Source organism: Gasterosteus aculeatus, chromosome 7 (genome assembly GCF_964276395.1).
Source record: "Gasterosteus aculeatus chromosome 7, fGasAcu3.hap1.1, whole genome shotgun sequence".
Taxonomy (NCBI): Eukaryota; Metazoa; Chordata; class Actinopteri; order Perciformes; family Gasterosteidae; genus Gasterosteus; species Gasterosteus aculeatus.
This window is the reverse complement of record NC_135694.1, coordinates 15,297,781-15,314,273: the sequence shown is the minus strand read 5'-3', so window position 1 is coordinate 15,314,273 and position 16,493 is coordinate 15,297,781. Positions and strand designations below refer to the sequence as shown.

The 16,493-nt window shown below is 43.0% G+C and overlaps 1 protein-coding gene and 1 non-coding gene across 9 annotated transcripts in view; one reads left to right on the top strand and one right to left on the bottom strand.

Annotated features, from left to right (window-relative positions):
- The window catches only part of LOC120822319 (homeobox protein PKNOX2), an 85,391-nt gene that overhangs the window by 42,892 nt on the left and 26,006 nt on the right, over positions 1 to 16,493 (top strand). For 3 of the 8 annotated variants that reach the window (XM_040181910.2, XM_040181908.2, XM_078107343.1), the window contains exons 3-4: positions 5,392 to 5,498; positions 7,966 to 8,102. In XM_040181910.2, coding sequence (XP_040037844.1) covers positions 5,412 to 5,498; positions 7,966 to 8,102 — 224 coding nt within the window. In that variant the 5' untranslated portion in view covers positions 5,392 to 5,411. Of the gene's footprint in view, positions 1 to 5,165; positions 5,283 to 5,391; positions 5,499 to 7,965; positions 8,103 to 12,810; positions 13,227 to 16,493 lie in introns of those variants that run through there. The other 5 variants (XM_040181907.2, XM_078107345.1, XM_078107346.1 and 2 more) reach the window with 3 other exon arrangements.
- On the bottom strand, positions 14,189 to 15,745 carry LOC120822320 (uncharacterized). Its single transcript, XR_013468468.1, has 6 exons — positions 15,708 to 15,745; positions 15,549 to 15,608; positions 15,308 to 15,377; positions 14,891 to 15,111; positions 14,567 to 14,726; positions 14,189 to 14,489 (listed from the first exon to the last, which is right to left on the bottom strand). It is a non-coding gene; the product is annotated as an uncharacterized LOC120822320 (transcript).

Here is a 16,493-nt window from a genome sequence, read left to right as displayed (position 1 = left end):
ACTTAAAATGAGCCTATACATTTTCCATACACATGCGCATTCAACTTGTCTGCGATACTTTGCCAGGTTTGTAGTCTCACAGGGGGTGGTGTCCGTTGTTGCCATGAATACTTAAGTCAATTCATTTTATTTTCTATAGCACAAAATCACAAATTTGCCCCAGAGGGCTTTACAGTCTGTACACATGTGACATCCTCTGTCCCGAAAACCCCACATCAGCTCAGGAAAAACTCCTCAAACAATGAAAAAGCCTCTGATAGGGAGAATAAAAGGGAAGAAACCTTTAGAGAGACCCTCTAGAGGAGGATCCCTCTCCCGGGATGGAGAGACTACGATGGATGTACAGAATGAACAACGTAAAAGATGTACAATACGTTCACATTCAATTCATTCATACGACAGAAATGATTCAAATACACATATCTCCTTATATGTGTTGATGATCATCTCCTGCACGTCTTCCTTTGAGTTTATTTGCCATTGTACTGTTGGAGAATCCTGGTTTCGGTGATCGACTTTTCCGCTTTCTAACGTAAGACGCATGCGCGATTATCCAGATGTCAGTCACATCTGGTACAAATTAACGAGATGATTTGATCTGCCTTCGAAGAACCGAGATAGTCAGACAACAATCATCACGTTAATTTGAGCTGGAAAACATGCGACATTTGATCGACTTTGTTGAACCTCGTACGAGGAATAGGGCCCTGGTCAGGAGAGTAAGTTTCAACTACTTTAGCGATTGGTTGAGTATTAACCAGAGCTGTCTTTCGTGGTAGGGTGATTTTTTGTATTGTTCCCTACTGGCATAACTAAATACGATTGCTTCTGGTTTTGGACTTCAAGCAGGCCTTCCTGAACATCAAGCTGTTCTAATGGCACGCTGTCTTTGTCTGGTTCAAACAATACAAAGTGGTCAGATGGATCCATGTTGGATGGAACAGGTGACCTGGTCATCTCTGTCTCTAAAGGGAGTTGACCTGAAAAGGTTTCAGAATGAGTTGTGTCAGTGGATTTGGTTAATGGTGACTGTCATGAACAGCGTCATTATTAATGGTATAGTCATATAGTAGCACATTCTAACCCTAATAACATTATGAACAGTGATTTCATCAACAAATCCTCTATACCCTTGTCTTTGAACTCAAGAAGGTGCTGTCCACAAAAGAGCTGCCATGTTAAAAGCAACCATTGAGATCTCCCTCTTCTAGTACAGACTGGTGCTGGTCTGGCTTTGGACCCACCATTTTGGCAATGGAAAGAATTCATCCCTTGACCGAGTGAGTGGGCGCTTCCTAATGTCCTACACTAGGCTCTTCCTCTCACTGTCCGACATCGTAGCTATTTTCCTCACGTGTGGTTCCACAGTCCAGTAACTCCATCCCTGCTTCAGTTCACCAGTCTCCGCCCATATCTGTCTCTGTTCTCCCACAGCTTTCATGGACTCCAGCATTCGCTCTGCTCCCAAGTTTCGTATATATCACTGGATCAGCTCCTAGCCATTCGGTGGCACTGATCTCAGACGAGCCCCAAAAAATCTCTTACAGATACCAGGATTTGTACCAAGTAGACAGATGATACGATTCGCTGAACAGGACACAAATCATGCAAAGCACTTCCATTACAATATAACACATAAAATGTTTACTGAGCCAACAGCACTTTGCATGTACGTGGCAGTGTGGTGCCATTTTCGCTAGTGCGTCACACCGGAAAATCTAACTAGACACCCACAAAAGCACACTCATATATTTATTTACAGACAACCATCGCTTAGCTACCTAACCGCCAAAACTGTTCCTTTATCCACACAAACTAATTTACTGCTCATTATTGCATTATTGCATTACCCACTTGCACACACGACACAAATTACCTTTACATCCTGTCGCTGCACGGAACAAGCAAAACGTCACTCGCAACGTTGTGTTAAGCCTCATTTATGCTTCTGCGTCTTCAGAGAGACCCAAGGACACACAGGAGCAAGAGCCCCCTGCGTGCCTTCTCACACCTCCTTGCGTGTGTCGACCCATTTTTGTAGTCGCTTTCGACGCAAGCCTCCCGCAGCCCACAAGGCTGCGATTGGACTGCATCCTCACATTTCCGTTTTCATAGCACAACCGCCATTATTAAAACAAAAAATGTTTAAGAGAAAATGGATCAGATTAAAGAGCTTTTGTCAGAAGAAATGCGTAAGTATGATCGCTTATACAACCCGTCATTGGCGGACTATAAGGACGCGCGGATGGCCTCTGATTCACGGAGGGAGATCGCCGCAAACGTCGGTTTGCCGGTCGAGAGGTGAACAAAGTTGTGGAGGAAAATACCGGACAAATGTGTCCGCGATGAAAAGCAGCAGTGTCGATGCACGGGGCAATAAAGTCTATGATAAATAAATAAACAAACCAAAGACTTCCACACACAAAGACGTGACTCTCTAGGTCGTCTTCGACAAAAACACGTTACTCCACCTGTTGTTCTGGAGGTGAATTGCTCTGCAACACACGCTAGAACCATGAGTTGAAACGAGTGCGTCGACACAACGGTGCGTAAAAACGCAGACGCATGCGCCAGCCTTGAGTCATTTTACTGTTCTAAAGGCTGTCTAAAGCAAAATACAAGTAAAATATAAGTGCCACCCCCCCCCCTGGTGGCTACATGGTAAAATGTATATTCCATACAAAATGAAAGCATTTCAGTTCCCTAAAAAACAACCCCCCCAAAAAAACACATTGGCAGCGGTGGTAGATTGAGGTGCCACTTAAAGTGAGAGACGGCCTGAGCCGCTTGACTAGTCTCTGGCGGGGTGTCACCTTTTTGTTTGAGGAACTCTGGCCTCAACACAAGTGTAGAAGCAGGATCTTATTTGAGCAGGATCATGATCTTATCCACGATTTTATTTGAAGTGTTTTTCATGTTGGATTTTAAATTAATCCCAGCTAGCATCGGGCAAAATACGGGGTACACCCTGGACTGGTCGCCAGTCAATCACAGCGCTAGAATAGAGACAAACAACCAATCACTCTCACACATCTACAAGCAATTTTAGATGTAATTAGCAATTAAACTCTGCGCACGAGACGTTTTCCGATGCGCACTCTCAGCCCACTGTGTGCGCGCACGTGTCTGTGTGCCCATTGGGACGGAACTCCCCCATGCACAGAAAAGACAAAGACAAAGACAAAAAGACTTTCTTGAGGGGGGACGGCAAATCATTCAGAAACGTCCTGTTCAATCCTAAATTCTGGAACTTGTTTGGGAGACTCTTGTTCGGGGCCTGACTGTAAAAGCAGTATCTGAGAAACAGTAACGTCCGTTGTCTTGTGCTCAGTATTCTCAGGTGTAGCTGAGGTGAAAAAACAACAATTTAGACTTCGTCAGCATGATATTGCACCAGGACTGTCCTGGCCAAAGAAGTTCAGAGTCGAGTTACACTCACACGATTTGGTCGAGTAATTGATTGTATGGATTGATCTGTAAAACAGTGTTTTTCCTCATAGAATCACAAAAAAGATGCTAAGAGTAGCGTTCAATTTAGAATATAAAAATCTTGGTTGACAATGAACAGTAGGATTGATTTGTGGACTGACACAGAGGCTCCGCTGTCTTTACTCCCTAGTCGAGGCCTGTGTAAGGGGTTATTCCATCAATAATCCTCGCTGGTCACACACTCTGTCTGCTTATCGGACTATGTAGGGGAAATACTGGAGCTATAGAACTGTAACTAATGATTTTTATGTATCATAGTGCCATTTTAATTATTCGTGATCTAATTGCACGCTACTGTAGTCATGTATATTTCTGCCAGATTTACATTACATTACATTACAGGTCATCTAGCTGACGCTATTATCCTAAGCGACTTACATTACACTTTAAACCCATGGCTTTTTCACATTTTGCCCAGGGAGCAATTAGGGGTTAGCTGTCTTGCTCAGGGACACTTCAACATGGAACATGCGGCAGCCTGGAATCGAACCATCAACCTTGTGCTTCCCAGCACACCAAGTAATAGTAGGTGTGGTATTCAATCAAGTGAATACTTTAGGTTTATTTCATGTTGTATCATTTCAGTAAGTTATATTCCTTTTTATAATATTTCAGAGCTCATTAAATGGCTATTTTTGGATTATTAAAGATCACTTTCATCAGTCCATGGCTTGCAAACTGAAAATCCGGATGCTTAAGTGGTCTGGCAGGTATGAACCATCGCTGTCAACTTGCATTTAACTCACTCACGGTCAAGCGCCTTCCTCCACCCAATACCATGCGCTCCGAGTGCACCAGTCTATTGTAATCGCTGCCTGCCTTTTGTGCCCACACAGGGCTCAATGTGGCATTGGGAGAGACTTTTCCAGTAAGTCCAAGGGCTCAAGATACCCAAGATTATTAGGTTAAAACCAACCTAAGGTTGTCATGGCGCAGGGGGTAGAGAGGGTGCATCGGGGACCGCAAGGTTGGTGGTTTGAGCCCCTGCAGCCCCATGTCATGTGTGTCCCTGAGCAAGATACCTAACCCCTAATTGCTCCCTGGGCAAAAATCTCATGGGTTAAAAATGCAACATACGTCACTTTGGATAAAAGCATCAGCTAAGTGACCTGTAATGTAAAACAGTACATTTTGATAAAGGTCTTATTTAGGTTTTCCCCCTAACATTCAGAGCACACATAGGTTATATGTAGCTTCTGGATGGAGCACAAGCGGAGCTCGCCTTAATGTAAGTTGAGGTGATGGCAGGAGGTGTGTGTGTGTGTGTGTGTGTGTGTGTGTGTGTGTGTCGTACCCCTGAACCAATTAGCTCCTTCAGTAGGGGTGGGTGCAACGGTAACAGCAGTGTTCCACAGGGTACCGCCCTCAGCCCTGTGGGGTCCCGGCCAATAGCAATTAGCGTGCAAACAAGAGCCCTAATTAGCCCCTTTGATTGGCTCGGTAACGGCGCGACAACAACCTCAGCAGCCAACACAGTGAGGCGACCAAGGTGATTCCACCAAGCCACTTTGCTTTAAAGCCAGCTGTACTGTAATTAGTAAACAAGCATGGCGCTCTGTAATTGGTAAACAAGTGGTCGGGTTTGTTTGCAGCGTCATTATGAACCTGCTGGTTTTTACTATTTCTGTAAAAAGGGCTCCTTGATTTTCTTGCTTTGTTTTCTCTCTGCTCTGCAGCGTTGTTAGATGCAGCATCCACTCTGACTGACGCTCCCATGCAACACATGCAAAGGAGACTGAGGGGGAGACGGACAACAGAAATGAATTAGTAAATGTCAAAGAAAGAAGCGTAGAGTGAGGATTATTATTTAATAACAGCAGCACCTGGTGGCTGCTGCCATTATAGACGTCAGTCACTGCCTGCACTGGATTTATGTTGCCCTTATTTTTGTCTCCTTCTCAGTTTAAATGTGAAGCTATCCCATGATGCAACATGCGTCTCCAGCACCTGCAGTGACAATGATGGCCACCCAGAGCGTTCCTCCACCATCGTACCCGGAGAGCCAACAGGTCAGAGGCTTCATTGGGATTTTACCTCATGATGGTGCCCCAGAGTGAATGTTAAAGGCCCCGAGAAGCTATATTTCTTAGCGTTAGGCAGCAACACAAATAGTGTTTTAGAACCATCTTTTGCAGTAGATTTGTGTGTGCTCTTCATACCGTTTTGAAGTGGCAGGGCTCACGTGAAATCAGGTGATTTCATTTATTCTTGAAGTCTGACTTTAGTCAGTCTGAATGCTTCTCTAATGACATAATTAATTTACATCCTCACAATTTAAATTTAAATAACTTTCTGAGACCCACATGCTTTATGTGTAATAATGCTAATAAATTATATATTCCTTTATTGGCCACAGAGTCATTGCCTACAAATGTAATAAGTAATCTAACATAGTGATAACAATTCTTTTTCTCAGCTCTAACCAATCATGAAACTCTACTACAGATAAGATCCCAAATGGAAGTCTCTACAGGACTATTCAAATTATCTTTCATCAGGGTTGAGTTGCATTTCATAATTAAGACAAGAGCCATACATACTGTATGTCAAAGTGCAAGGATAAGAGGTCAAGCCCAGCCTGCGATGTATCACACATAGAGTTATGCCACCAACCGGTCAGTGTAATTACTGCAGCCATAATTGTGTTTGTGAGTAACACTACAGACCCTCCCATTGTGGAAAGGTGGAGCGGGTTCGCCCCGACCGCCTAACCCTCCTCTTCGTCCACACCATCTCTGTCAGCTTTCGCCAAGAGGATTAGTGCCGTGAGAGAGCTCCGGTACTGCAGCCTCTGCACTCTGCAAATGCAAATGAGAGCTAGTTAAGTGTGAAGAAGCTAATTTATTTCCCATTTGGTGCTGGGATTAAGACTAGAAGCTTCCTCCCACCCTACCCTGACTTAAAAAAAAAAAAACGATGTGGGGGTTGTTAGTCATCTCCTCAGAGAGAACCACGGAGAGACGAAAGTGGGGTGGAGAGAGATGAAAAAGACAACATATTGTGTTCATAAAGCATGTAGCTCCACTGGCCACCCAAGAAACAATACTCTACAGTGATTCCTCCTTAAACCACCAGTGGTACTGTTGCTCTCCAGAGCAAAAAGAATAGCATGTTTATTTCAGCAGTAGGGCCGGTTGCGAACATATTGCTGATGGAATATTTATTGTCTTCCAGGAATCTATGGAAAACCTGAGCATGTTATATTACGGCTCTATCCTATCCCTCTCACTTTACTTCATGGCTTCATTGAAAGGCTCCTTATCTGTCAGGCAGCAATCATTTCAGTTACATCTTCATTCCTAGCGTGTCGGGATCAGATGCATGTTGCACCTTATTGCTTTTGAAAAGTGATTACTTAGACGAACAGCAGCTCCATCATCAAGTAGAAGACGTTTATGTTAAGATTGGTTTGGCCTGATTGACCAGAGGAGCAGGTTCAGCCTTTTATTAAAAGCTGGGAACAGAGCTGTAGTCATGAAATTAAAAATGGTTAAACAATGATTTTTTTTTTTGATAGACCTCAATGCATTGTGACGCGATGCTACTATACACCTTTCATAACTTTAAATAACGTATAGATTAGGCATATAAGGCATGTTGCGAAGGGCAAAAGGGAGGAAGTGACCCCCCCCTTTAAATACTACACAGACAGCGCATTTCATAAAGTCTATGATATGAGGACAATGCATCATCAACACCTGGTTATGGAGGCAACTTTTTACACCCAAGATTGTGTTTTTTAAGAAGTTATGCTTTATGGAAACTTCATTGCTGAAAGAATTGACGTTTTATTAGTCCTATTCAGATGGAACGGGAAGGCTGACCGCATCCTCGTAATTAAAACCACGTTATAAAAAGCATGTGTCCCTGTCTTAATGCAATGTTGTGTGAAACAAAACAAGGTTTAAAAACGTGAAATGATCTTCTTCAGTCTTATTTGGTACTTGAGGCCTTTCCCTGGGATCTGTGGGAGTAGGTCTCTTCAGAAAAAGCCAGATATACCATAATACAACGCAGATTCAGACTACAGCGTTTATATGTTCAACAATATGAAACTTGTTTTAAAATGACACCAAATTGAACGGTGCTTATGTGGGTTTACCCTCTATTACAGCCCTTGCTGGGAACTAAAGTACCAATTGAATTTCAGTCCTAGACAGATACACAGCTCAACAGAGGAAACTTAAATCCACTTAGAGCATTTCATTAAATGGAAACTGAATGAAACATTTTTCAGAAGCGGAGACCGACTGTCAGTTGTGTCCCAAGTCTTAGTTATTGTCCACTGCCTGCGTTAATCTATTTAAAACTTTAGTTGAAAAAGTTCTGCAACTGTTGCAAATTCATATTGCTGCGGGTATTCCTTGGAAAAAATGGGCTTTGCATGTTCATGTTGTTTATGTGTCACATACCTGAACAATTACAAAATAAAGATGCAATAATATTTTTATTGTTGTATTTTTTTTGTGTCTCTAGATGACGGGCACCACTCAGCAAAACACCAAGACCCCACAAGTCCATATCCCAGCAGCCTCTGCAGCAGGAAATACCTCTGTCAGCGTGACCCTTGACCCCCAAGCCCAGCTTGAGTCTGACAAGAGGGCTGTTTACAGGTTGGTTCTCTCACGAGAGGTTCATAGCCATAATACTTCTGGTTTGGGCGAATGATGCACTCGTACTGGTGTTCACGTTGCCTTTAGGTACATAGATGTGATACCCTTGAATTCCCCTTTTCTTCTATTTGAAATCATTTTTGCATTTTTCTCTTTTTAAAACTGTACTTGAAGGCAAGCAATATACCTTTCATTCAATTTAATCAATTGAGTCTAAAATAAGTCTTTCATATGCTGGCTGTAGTCAGGCTATATGAGTCCTGCATAGCGCAGACCGGAAGAGGATCTAGCCCAGGGGTCTCAAACTCCGGTGCAGCCCGCCGCCGATGGGGGGTGGGGAGGGGTACATCCGACTTTGGCGTACAGTCAGCGGAACCCCCCGGTCGGACCGTCCACGCCGCTCCCCTCCATCAACCGTCATCGCCGCCATTCCCCCACCCCCCTTTGACCGTAATGGTCTGGCCCGCGTTCGGTCGAAGTAGGCTGCATCTGTCCCGCATCTGAAATGAGTTTGAGACCCCTGATCTAGCCTCTTGTGACTCTGATTTTTAGGGTATGACAACGGATGAATAGATAGATGAATGAATGGTTTCCGATGCTTTTCAGTGATTGTATTGGGAAACACGATGTCCTTCCCAACTCATCAAATACAAATGCTTGGTCAGTCGGCTGAAGTATGGCTTTGAGCTAAGACGCTCTACGTACCCCTCTAGAGTCCACAGTCCCTATTTGGGTGTGTATACTTTCTTGTTTCTTGCATACTGTCTTTTAAAAGTTATCTTTTGTCTTCGCAAGAAACTGCTTGATTAGGTTAAGCAATGGTAGTAGTTTGGGTTATAAAAATGTTTTTTATGTTTATCTAATCAAGGTTACTTACTTAAGTTTATTTACAATAAATCTGACCTTGGGTTTTGCACTGGACATGAACACCGGTCTCAGGTTTTTTTTTTTTTATCCGTATTACGTCTTCCCAGTCTGGCTCAATATCTCTTGATGCTACATCACCAGTCTTCCTATGACCACAAGGGTAGAAACACTGGCTTAGCCCTTGTGTTTGACACTAGTGTAAGAACAGTCACTATATTGGCTTCTAAAGATCCAAGAGCTGTAGAAGAAGAAACACCTATATTCCTAGAAAGTTTCACGCAAACTACGGATCAGACTTCTTGGTCATGTCCAAATATAGAGATGAACCATATTGTACTTTTGTGAAAAATCATGTGACAAACAAGTGTCAAATGGAATACATTTTAAGCATCTTTGTGTAATTGAGGCAAGGGGATATTTTGGGAAAATATTCTTTTTCCATTCTCAAAGATATGGATGCACTTTCTCTAAAGGGACAGTGTGTAAAGTTGAGTGGGAGGCAGTGGGGTGGTTTTAGATTTCACCTGACTAAATAACCCTGCATTCGCACAGCCCCGTTCAAGACTGTAACGGGAGATGCAGCGGGCAAACCCGTCGTACCGGTATTTGCCTCTCTCAGAGGCATTTATCACCATAATAACACTACTATTGGAGCAATGGAAGTCAGCTAGGCTAGCGGGAACACAGTTTTTCACTCTGCAACTCATGTTACTGCAGTTTCACAAGTGTGTAGGATAATGCTACTCAATGCTTCAGTAAACTTTTTTTAATTGATTTGCGCTACGCTATGAGTTAAAGTATTGTGAAATATTGTCTGACTTTTCACTCCGAGGTGTAGATAAGCTTTTTTATTTTTTTTCACCCTTATTTTAGGTTAACTATTTAGGCCTGAAACCTGTGTTCAAAAACGGTATTCTTTTATTTACGGTGTGGAAGCCCTGGAAGGCACCTCCTTGTTAAGCAGGAAAAGTATAAAAAAAGACTCTCAGCTTATTGCTAGAATATTAATGCACCCACATAATGAACTTGTATTATGTATTTATGAAGTAAATTATTCAAAATACAATCAGGCCAGTGTCGATTACAACCCAGCAACTCTTTGGTTTTGTTGAGGGGAGCGAGACGCGAAGCCCGGCCTGTGATGATGACACTGCTCATGGCGTCAGGTTCGCCTGCCCCGGCTCCTCGGGTCCCACCGCCGGGTATTCACGGCTGCTTGGCGGAAGCGTGAGGCCCCCGTGCTCAGGCCTGAGGAGGTCCTCCAAGGCTCCTCTGAGATACGAGGCTGCCTTTGATGTGAGCAGCCATGTTTGGAGCAGCTCCGGGTGGTGCTGGTGCTGGTGTGTGGTGAGGGGGGGTCTCAATCCAAATCAGCCCCTCTTCCCTTTCACATCTGCTTTCTAGATTTTAGACACTTTGCTCCTGTTCCTTCCTTAAGCCTCACACTTACACACAAAAAGAAAGCAAGAACAGAGGTTCACACCAGCAGCTAGACAAAACAGCTTCAGTATAGACCTTATTATTTATGTTAATTTAAATACGTTCTCTCTTGTTGTCTTCGAGAGGGAATATATTAACATTAATAATGCTCATATGCTTTATTAGCATCTTGATTGGCCTCTATAAGAGCTGGGGTCTGTGTATCCTTTTTTTGGGTGTGTTAATTCATGTAAAACAGGTTGGAACATGCACAAGTGGAACTGTGTGTATGGATTGTGGGGCATGTGTAGTAAAAGATTAAAAATCTGAACAGCCAATACCAGTAATGGTTAACATGTGTTCTATTTTCCATACAATAATTACATGTTAACTAGCCACCTTTAGAAGTATTGCGTGGTTATGCAAAAAGCCAAATTCAGCTCAATTTAGACTTTAGACATGAATTTCAAAAAGAAATCTGCTATCGGTAAACACATTCTTACGTAGGCTCTGCCAGTAAACATGACATCAATGCACAACAATAATCAATACACCCATGTGAGGTGAGGAATGCAAACCACGGCTACACTAATTTATTTCAGGCCACACAATCGCCTGTTTCCTCTCGTATCTTCTGTTCCCTCTAGTTAGATCAGACATTATAGACAGTACCAGTTAAACGTTTGGACACAAGTTCTCATTGAATTGAATGACTGGTTCTGTATGGCTTCAGATTACTCATCGAAACATCCAACAGCCTACGTGCAACAACAATTTGTGCCGGTTTTGCAAATACAACACATACAGTAAAGTTCCTCTTGCTCTCTCTGGCTTTTGTGAAGAAGTTGTGTAGTGTGAACTAGAGATACAGGTTATAACATGACATTTAATTAACTATAAGTGAAGCTTACCTTTCTCTAACTTTGATAGCCATAATACCTTTACACATTATCAGTGTGGAAAGGCTTTTCATTACATTCCATTTGTCAGTTCCAAGCGAGCTGAGCTAATTCTAGCGGGCGGAGTTAAAACACTGCAGACCTCTGATGGGTCAGAGGGAATCGTCATTAGCACGACAGGGGACATCCTGCACCAACCCCCCGTCTATAAATAGCCTTGCCACCGACAATATCAACCACAATTTCTCTTAATCACTTGACCCAGATTTTGTAAACATATTGCAGCACTGTTGAATATGACGTCAATGCAGTTTCACACCACGCTATAGTGATATCATTTGAGAATTGCGTCTAAACTAAAAGGCCACTTTCCGCAGAAAAGTCAACATTCATTATTTTAACTTTTGTTGGTGATTTATGTAACACCACCTACGTAATTTGTGTAAAAAGCACACCAAAAAGCACACCTATTCCAGCCTGAAGCGCCATCTTCAGGTTAAAAAAGGGTCAATATTACTTCCTTTTACAAGCAAATATAGCAGTTTATTATCAGTGTCCTTATCCCACACAATAGGATGAGAATAAAACGTTGCACGCCGGTTAATTGGCACTATGCAGAATGTGGAGCCTGCTGAGTCTGTGCATGTGTAGGATGGCTAATTAAAATCTTGTGATTAACATTGAGAGAGCACAGAGGATTCACCAGCATGTGCTGTTAAAAAAGGATTATTTGTAGCTCTTAGGTGAAAATTATATTTCTTCCGTACAGAGGAGACAGAGCACATCAGAACTTTTACAATCATTTTTTTGACAATGCAAGGAGTTAATGACTAAACACACTTTGTTACCAATTGTTATTATTGCAATTAAATTTGACTTCATACTGTCACCTTCTGCAACAGTCAGTGAAATTATGCAAAAAAGACACCAAACAATAACAAATTGCCCATTTAAATAATATATGTAAGTCTGATCCGCAGAGTTCCTGCCTCTAAACACTGCTTATGAGCCATTTTTCTGTAATTATTTCGCTCAGATAAGTCTGTGTGGGCTTTAATGTTTCTCTTCCCTAATTGTTAGAATGTCAACTTCATGAGGAGATGTGTGGTCTCCTCTCTCAGCTTACTTCGTTATTAGCAGCGGAGTAAATGTGTGATGGGGTAATTAGCCTAATGAGTTGTGGCATTTACAATAAAGATCCTTCTGGATTCTATGCATCTTATTAAAACTGGTGAGGCCTTTGTTTTTGGAGGTTGCGTACGTAGCGTTCTCAGCTGATTTGCCTCAGAGATGGAAATGTGCACCTAATTGAAAGAGACATCACAATAGTCCTTTTCTTCCAAACAGAAATCTCCTTGTAATGATTGAAAACAACTTAGCCTGAAAAGCTGTTTACCCGAATGAGCTGTTTTAAGGTCACACTTTGACTTCTGCCGTTTGTTGAGAGTTAACCGCTCTTTTGCCTAATACGTAGACAGGGATCTCAAGTTTACAAGAAAACTTGGCATGACATTTTGTCGGGGGGCGGACGCTACGGTCAACCGGGGTGCACAGACGCTACGGGTGGCTTTGTGCCGGTCGACTGGGTGGGTGTGGGGGGGTAACCAACACCGCTCGGACCGGCGTCTGATTTCTTGGCGTGAGGTGGCGGGAGGGTGTGACTTGAGACCGAAATGCGAGACTGTCACGGTCAATGCGTGACACAAGACAAGACACACAAGACAAGAGAGGAACAGAAAGTTGTTTGAGAGCAATCTTTTCTGCCCAGAGCACAGGAGTCAAACTCAAGGGGGCTCCAGGACAACCCACCGGATGACTTTGCTATTTTGAGAATTACTGAAAGACGTTCACCAACGCAGTGCCGGTAGATCCCCTACCATTGGAAAAACAAAATCACGTCAGGTCACCACGCATGCGCGATCGCTTCTGAAGACGACAGGTTCGTGGTGTTTCTTTTATACTCATTCGTTTTCCGCTGCTGTTGTGCAGCGCTGTTGTTCAGTTTGGTTACCGTTACTTCTCGGAATTATTATTATTCGGACGAACTGCAAGAGCGGGAGGAGGGTAGATCGCCATGAGTTGGATTGAAAAGTTGAGTGAAAATTCGCTCGCAAGACGAAAAAGTTTGGGCACCCCTGCGTTAGACCTTCTTGACTACGGCGTTACTCCAGACAGCAGCGCCTGCATGAAAATGACTGTCCCCCCCGTCGACTGTCCAAGCGGCACCCACGCCACCCGTCGGCCACTTGAGATCAACGTGGGCAGTATCTGGCACAAACCTAAAATTACTTTGACACACCAGTCCTAAAGGGTGCCAAACAGAGCCAAAACTGAACGAAAACCAACTTCCCACAGGAATATTGTGTACTCATCACAAACAAATATATGAATGTTTCACACCTTTTGAAACATTAGTCTTGGATAACTTCTCTGCTTGAAAATACTCAAACACAACTCCAAGTCATTAAATACGTTATGTAAATTAGTCCAGAACATTTTCACATGGGGACTCTTATGTATATTATTCTCGGCGAAGCTAACAAAGGAACACTGACCCAGATAGCAATGAGTCGGCGGGCCGCTGGCGGTTCGCCAGAGATCGTAGCAGCGGCAGAATGGCGTGGACTAATCGCAAACACATTTGGCGGCGGTCCGCCGGCGGCAGCCGCTTTTGCTGCCGCCGGTGGACCGCCTTCCTTTCGCGGACGGACACCAGGTCAACCGCCGTTCCACCGCAGTTATAACAAAGGCAGCTTTACCGCCGGAGGCAAACGCTATTTTGGAGCGATATGTAATATATATTTATTTTATATATATATATATATATATATATTTTATTTATTTATATATTTATATAAATAAAATGTTTATCTAGAGTAATGATTGATCAAACCAGACAAATTTCCATTTGACGTTTTAATTCCACATTTCAGTACAGTATTGAAACAAGATGTGTCAGCACACTGAAATATAAATCAAAAAGAAAACAAAAAAGACACACGCACGCACACGCACTGGGGTGTCAGTAGTCTAGACAAGCCTAGGTTTAAGGAGTCGGCTGTGGGTCCCTCTCTGTTGTGCGGTGCCTTTTTCCTTTTTCCTTTTTCCTCGCGGTCAGATGCTCCTTTCAGGTAACGCATTACATTAACCTGGACCGCCTCATCAGTGGCATCCTGGGTTGCCGGATTCTTCCGTATGGCCCCTGTAGAAAATACAGATCTGTCATTCCATTTGAATACACATCGCATACACATCTACTTAAGAGAATATCTAACTTACTTTGAACAACGGTCTTCAGGAACAGGTCTTTAAAACAAGCTTTAGCCCCTACACCAGTCCAAGTTGTAGAAATTGAAAGGCGATTTGAGAAGATACTCTGAAGAATTCTCCACACGGTTATCTTTAGGTCCTTCCCACATTTGATGGCCAATAACAGGAGCTGAAAATCCCCAAAAGTGCTTCAAATTATATTTCGCTGAAGCTTCTCATACATAAATATCAAATGTGACAGGCTGTGAATTCAGACTGTCGAATATGCAGTGTACAATCTTAATTTGACTTTTGATTAACCTACAGCATTAGAAACAATAGCAGCACACTTACAAATCGTTCCTGGAGCTCGCTATCCTGCCTCAAGCTGCTGTCAAGCAACGCCAAATCTTCCTGCGTGTTTATGGGGAGTAAAAGACCACCGGGCAGGGATAACTCTCCAACAGACACATTGGCACTGAAATGTTGCAGCAATGTGTCCATTTTGTTTTCCATGCTACGCACAACATCGCCAAACTCTCCAAGACGTCGCAGCATTAGGGTCTGATCTGCACCTAAAGGGATTCCCAAAATAAAAGAACATAGTCAGTCCTGGTCCCTCAACTACTAAACTATGATATTAACATCTTGGTATACAACATGTATAGGTGTCCCCAGGGGAAATTAATCAAACAAACACAGGTGTTTGCAAGTCGTATCTGATTGCCCAGTGCGAGCAAACGTCTTGATCATTGTCCCAACTTGCTTCACCTGCTCATGAAGTGAGCCGAAGCTGCTCGTGCATTGCTTCCCCTCCAGGCTTGGTTCTCCTCCCTCTGGGCTTGGATAAATTGACAACAAGTTATTGCATATATTTACTGAATTGGACAACACACCTAGACACCTTTCATCCAGGGCAGTCAAGTGTCCTAATGCAGATAAACAGATAATGCATAAGAGGATTCCTAATCTTAAATAGAAGCAATAGTTTTAGACAAACAACGTCACTTACTTGTATTCAAACTCTTGGCTCTGGAGTGTGGAGACTGGACCACTGGTGAGAAACCTTGTTCTGGAAAAATAGGACACAGAAATGTGAAAATCTAACAAATGGTATAGTTTAGTGGCAGGATCACAAATTAAGCATCAAACCCAACTAAAAATACACCACCTGAGAGTTCTGTTGTTTTAACACAAGTCACGGTTTTCAGAAGGGTTCTTGGGTCTTTAGGAAGGGTTGGATGACCCTTAGACAAAATGGTTAAAAGCTTACCAAGTGCCACATGGGGGATCATGTTGTCAATAGCCCACCCTGCCAATTTTGTCCTTAGGCAATCCTCTTCCTCTTCATCATCTTCTGTGCTTGAGGAAAACATCTCACCAGCTTCACATGCCTCATCAACAATTATTTCCTGTGCTACAGGGGTTACAGTTTGTACATGGCTTGTTGTAGCCATTCCATGTAGATGTTCATTAACATGGGGATTTACTTGGTCAAAGTCAGGAAAAAGAGCAAGTAGAGCATTGTTTGCAGCCGCAATTTCCTTTTTATCCCTCTCGAATCCTTTCAATATTCTTCTCCTTTTGGCCCAGTAACTAGACATTGTGACTAACAATGCATTTACCGTTAAATCCAAAAAGACTTTTAAAATGTCTTAAAAATTTCTTGCTAATTAATTAATACTGCAAAAATAAATAAAACATTGAGGTTTAAAAAAATAAAGACAACGCAATTTCCTGGAATGACATGAAGGAGAGCTTGAGTCCTTCACGTCAAAAAGATTTTGAGAGTATTTCAAAGCGGCTTGCCGCTAGCCGGTCGCGGTCCTTTAGACAGAGGCAACCGCCAGAGAAAATGAAGCAGGCGGACCGCCGGCAAACCGCCGGCATCTCGCTAGGAATGTGAGTGACGTAACCGGCGGCAAACATTGTCTCCCCGCCACCTATAGCCGACAGC